This window comes from Sinocyclocheilus anshuiensis, unplaced genomic scaffold (assembly GCF_001515605.1).
Source record: "Sinocyclocheilus anshuiensis isolate Anshui unplaced genomic scaffold, SAMN03320099.WGS_v1.1 scaffold644, whole genome shotgun sequence".
NCBI lineage: Eukaryota > Metazoa > Chordata > Actinopteri > Cypriniformes > Cyprinidae > Sinocyclocheilus > Sinocyclocheilus anshuiensis.
Window position 1 is genome coordinate 254,003 of NW_015557092.1, and position 4,620 is coordinate 258,622.

The window sequence follows — 4,620 nt, forward strand, 5'->3', positions numbered from 1 at the left end:
CCCGCAGGTGATGGAGATTTACCGCTGATTACAGAACCGGCTTTCTGACAAGATGCGCGTTAAATTTCGCATGCGATTTATCTGCAGCCCTAATATATATATATATATATATACAGTATACTTTCATATTTTAAATATGCACACATTTGATGTATGATATATAGTTGTGCAAAGCAAGATTATATATTTTAATTTTTTAGAAAGTGATTTTATTTTGATTTCTTATCTCTACACCGTCGATTACTCCAGTCGTCCTCAGTTAACCTGATGCTGTTCTGACCATATAAATGTGTTTATCTTACAGCAAACTGAGAGACAAATACCAGACACCAGTGGGAGCCTCTCTCTCTGTGTGTTTGTGTGTGTGTGTGTGAGAGAGTGAGTAAATCAATACAGTCCCCCATAAGACGGCTAATGTTAGAGAAGAGTGTCACGTGACGAGGCTCATGAAGTACACTCACAGCAAAGCGTTAGAAGTTGCTGATTTACAGTAACTTAACATTAACTGAGATTAATACATGCTATATAAGTATTGTACATGTTAACTTATATAGTTAACTAATGTTTCCAAAGGAAACCTCATTGTAAAGTGTTACCATAGATAATTATAGAAGTGATAATATTTAGAAAAGTTAATATTAACATATATTTATATTAAAGGGATCATATGATGCGATTTCAATTTTTCCTTTCTCTTTGGAGTGTTACAAGCTCTTGGTGCATAAAGAAGATCTGTAAAGTTGCAAAGACTAAAGTCTCAAATCCAAAGAGGGTGTATTCTTAAGATTCAACCACGCCTACCTAAAACGGCTCATTCTAACACGCCCCCACATGTCTACGTCACTATGTGGGAATATTAGCATAACACCGCCCAAATGTTCACGCAAAGAAAGAAGGCGTAACTTTTATTCTCGCTGTTGTATAGTTGTTGCCGCCGCCGCCATGTTGTGAAGGCGCTGTGTGTTTCGTTACACACCTGAGCATGAGTGTGTGCGTGTGTGTGTTTGCAGACCTCAGGCTGCGTGAGCGGGGTCTTATGTGGGGTGAACAGCGTCCCCCGTCATCGTCAGTGATGCTCTCTGTGCTGCCGAAGTGTTTGGACAGGAAGTGCAGCTCGTCCATGGTGGGCTGAGATGGCAGCTGGTGCAGACGCTCCTGAGACGAGTTGGAGGACTGCAGATAAACACAGACATTAAACATGTGACAGAGTGAAGGCACGAACAGGCTGTAAACTATCTGGAAGCATCGGCTCCAGTCCCTAGTGAGCCGCCTACATAGACAGCATTTTAAGAGAACATAGATGCAGTCCTGCCATGAAGACTGCTCTAGACAACAATCAGCACAATAATGCTTTCTTAATTATTATTACAAGAAAAACCAAAAAAAAAAAAAAAAACTTCATTATAGCATGACATACCAATAATAAAATTATATAATGATTTTATATAACTTGACACTTGATCATTTTTTTACATGATAAAGTGCACTTTATATCTCACAGTAAAAGCTGATTACTTAAACATTACATGCTTAGGCTTTCAAATAAAAAAATCCTATAAATAGCAAATGATTTGTTTTTAACAGTGTAAAGAAAACCTTAAGCATACCTTACTTAATCTTGAAAAAGTTCACTAATTTTGACCATTAAAAAAAAGCTTTTCATATTTGAGCTCTTGTCATTTTTACTAACAAAAAATTATGTTTCAAATATGATTTATATGCAGGTAAACTCAAATCATTGACCTTGTTTTTTTTATGTTATATACAAATAAATAAATAAATAAATAAATGAAAGAAAAATAAATAAATAAAATACAAATACAAAACAAAACAAATGAAAACTTAAAGAAATAAATAATTTTAAAAGAAACTTTAAAAATAAATAAAGAAATTGAAAAGATTGAAATGAATAAATAAAAATAAAGAAAGAAACTTTAAAATTCAACAAACAAATAAATACAAATAATAAATGAAAGAAAGAATGAAACACGTAAAATAATTTTATATTTTTACAATTTTGTTTATAATAAAAACAAATGAAAAACAAATAAGACTACATGAAACTTTAAAAAACTATTTATAAATGAAAAACACAAATAAATAAATAAAAAGAAAGGAACTTCAAATCATTGACCTTGGTTTAAAAAAAAAAATTATTTTAATAATAATTTAAAATTCTTGCTATGTACTGTACATCACATAATACAATATTAAATAATATAATAACTATTGTTATTTTAGACTATTTTTACAAAGCATTTGTATATAAATATACTAATTATTATTATTTATTACAAAGCACTTTTATATAATATAATATACAATAATACAATAACTATTATTATTTAATTCAAGGCTATTTATTCCAAAATATTTTTATATAATATAATAACTATTATTTATTATAATATATTCCTTTATATGATATAATATAAAATATAACTATTTAGACAGATTAAAAAGTAAAAAACTAACACAAATGACAAAACACACAACAAAATTACTAAATTAACTGAAATTTAAAAATGGAAACTTCAAATACAAACTCATTTAAAATATTTAGAAAGACTGTAATAGCATATAAAAAATACTAAACTAACACTGTCTCTGACTGTACAGTTGAAAACGGTCTTCAGTTTTGTTCACTGCTCATAAATACGCCACAAACGCATCATAAATGACCCACAGCTGAATCTCTGAAGTGCATCTGATGTGTGTTTGTCATCAGACGTCTCTAGATCAGATGTGATGTACGTCTGTACACGTGTTCACATGAGAAACTCTTACCGTTGAGCTGGGAGTGTTTGTTCCATAACCGGAAGATGGAAGTGATGCCAGCGACCATCGACGCCCATCCCTGCACAGACAACAGTACAGAAGCTGCATTAACAGCAGCTAAGGGTTTCTGTTAGACTTCCAGTCTGAAGTGTGTGTGTGTGTGTGTGTTTGTGTTTGTTTGTTTACCGTCTTGAGGAAGCGAAGGAGAAATGTGCCGGAGTGCTGGGAGAGAAGTTTCGAGGGCTGTCCAGAGGACTACTTCCTGTGTGGACAGGAACAACAAAGGATGCTCAATTACGAACAAAACTCAAGCACGTAAGAAAAGCGTATCAGTGAGTCTGTAAGCAGAATGCATCAGCAAACACATCAGTAGCTGTATAAGTGTTTTGTCCAGCAGGGGGCGTGGCCTCTCACCGATGTGCCCAGGTAACGGGGAATGTGGGCGGGGCAGAGTCGGGGAGGTGGAGGTCAGAATCAAACTCTTCCGGTTACTGCGGCAACTGCACACACACAAACAGAGAATTCATCCTTTTAAATATATTAATAAAACATCTAAAGAACATCAAACGTCAGACAATCAGAGGAAATAAAGAAACCGCTAAAGATCAGCACAATACACCATTGCTAAAAAAAGTAATAAATACAAATAAAAATTGAAGTAATTGAATAAACAAACAAATAAATAAATGAAAAAATAAGTACATTTAAAATTAAAAATACACGAAAACTTTAAAAATTAACATTTAAAAAAATGTAAATGAATGAATAAATACATAAACAAACAAACAACTAAATACTAAAAAAAGAAACCTTAAAAAATAAAATAAATAAAACAAATTGAAAAAAAGAGTAAAAGAAACTAATAAATCAAAATAAAGAAACTTTAAAATTAAACAAACAAATAAATAAATACATAATTAAATAATAAAAATAAAACATAATAATACAAATGAAAAACAAATATTAATAAATGAAACAAAAAATATTTATAAATAAATGTAAATAAATAAATAAACTTAAAAAATAAATACAAATAAAATAAATACTTAAAAGAAAAACTGTAATAAAAAAATGCATCACCTCACTAAACAACAAATACAACCAACTGCCTATCCCAAACCCTAATGATTAAAAGGAATATTTTATTTTAAGGATGAATTGTTTTCCATCATCAGATGTCTTGGTGAGATAAGATTATGTTCAGACAAAATCACATCAGAGCTGAGAACAGAGAAACTGCTGTGTGTGTGTGTGTGTGTGTTTGTGCCCTGCAGCAGAACAAGAGTGATACAGAAAATTCCATTTCCACAGTCATCAATCTGAGTCAGCGTGAACTGGTGCTCTGAAGAAACAGAGAGACACTCTGGACGAGAGAGATACAGATAAACATATAGAGAGAGAGAGCTAATGGAGGAGAGAGTAAAAGAGAGACACTTGATACGCCTTGAGAGACTGTATGTGAGCCATTACACCGATTTTTCCCGATTCCGATTTTCTTTCTAAGAACTATAATTGACAGCATATACAAACAAAAATCTACTTTTCTTCAACGCAATTTAACGTTCCAAAACTGACTGTGTTTAACTGTATACTCGCCAAAACGGGCATTTTGACATAATTTTTATGTATTTGAACGTTTTAGCACAGTTAGCCACTCATTTTGGTATTTGTGGCTCACAAGCTGTTTGAGACTGAGCGCTTGCGCGTTTAGTATAAGCGCGAAACCTGCAGGGAATGACTAAAATAATGCGCAATACAAGCACTATTTAACGGAGCGAATGAGACGTGTGTGAGAGAGAAGGGGTCGTCGGAGAGAAGAGAGCGAGAATGCGCGGCTGACGT

The 4,620-nt window shown here is 32.7% G+C and overlaps 1 protein-coding gene across 1 annotated transcript in view; it reads right to left on the bottom strand.

Moving 5' to 3' along the window:
• The window catches only part of LOC107677342 (microtubule-associated serine/threonine-protein kinase 1-like), a 37,644-nt gene that overhangs the window by 19,315 nt on the left and 13,709 nt on the right, over positions 1-4,620 (bottom strand). The window contains exons 3-8 of the mRNA XM_016472222.1: positions 3,193-3,278; positions 2,965-3,040; positions 2,788-2,857; positions 977-1,173; positions 826-835; positions 331-348 (exon numbers count right to left, since the gene is read on the bottom strand). Of these exons, the coding sequence (XP_016327708.1) occupies positions 331-348; positions 826-835; positions 977-1,173; positions 2,788-2,857; positions 2,965-3,040; positions 3,193-3,278 (457 nt within the window). The remainder of the gene's footprint in view (positions 1-330; positions 349-825; positions 836-976; positions 1,174-2,787; positions 2,858-2,964; positions 3,041-3,192; positions 3,279-4,620) is intronic.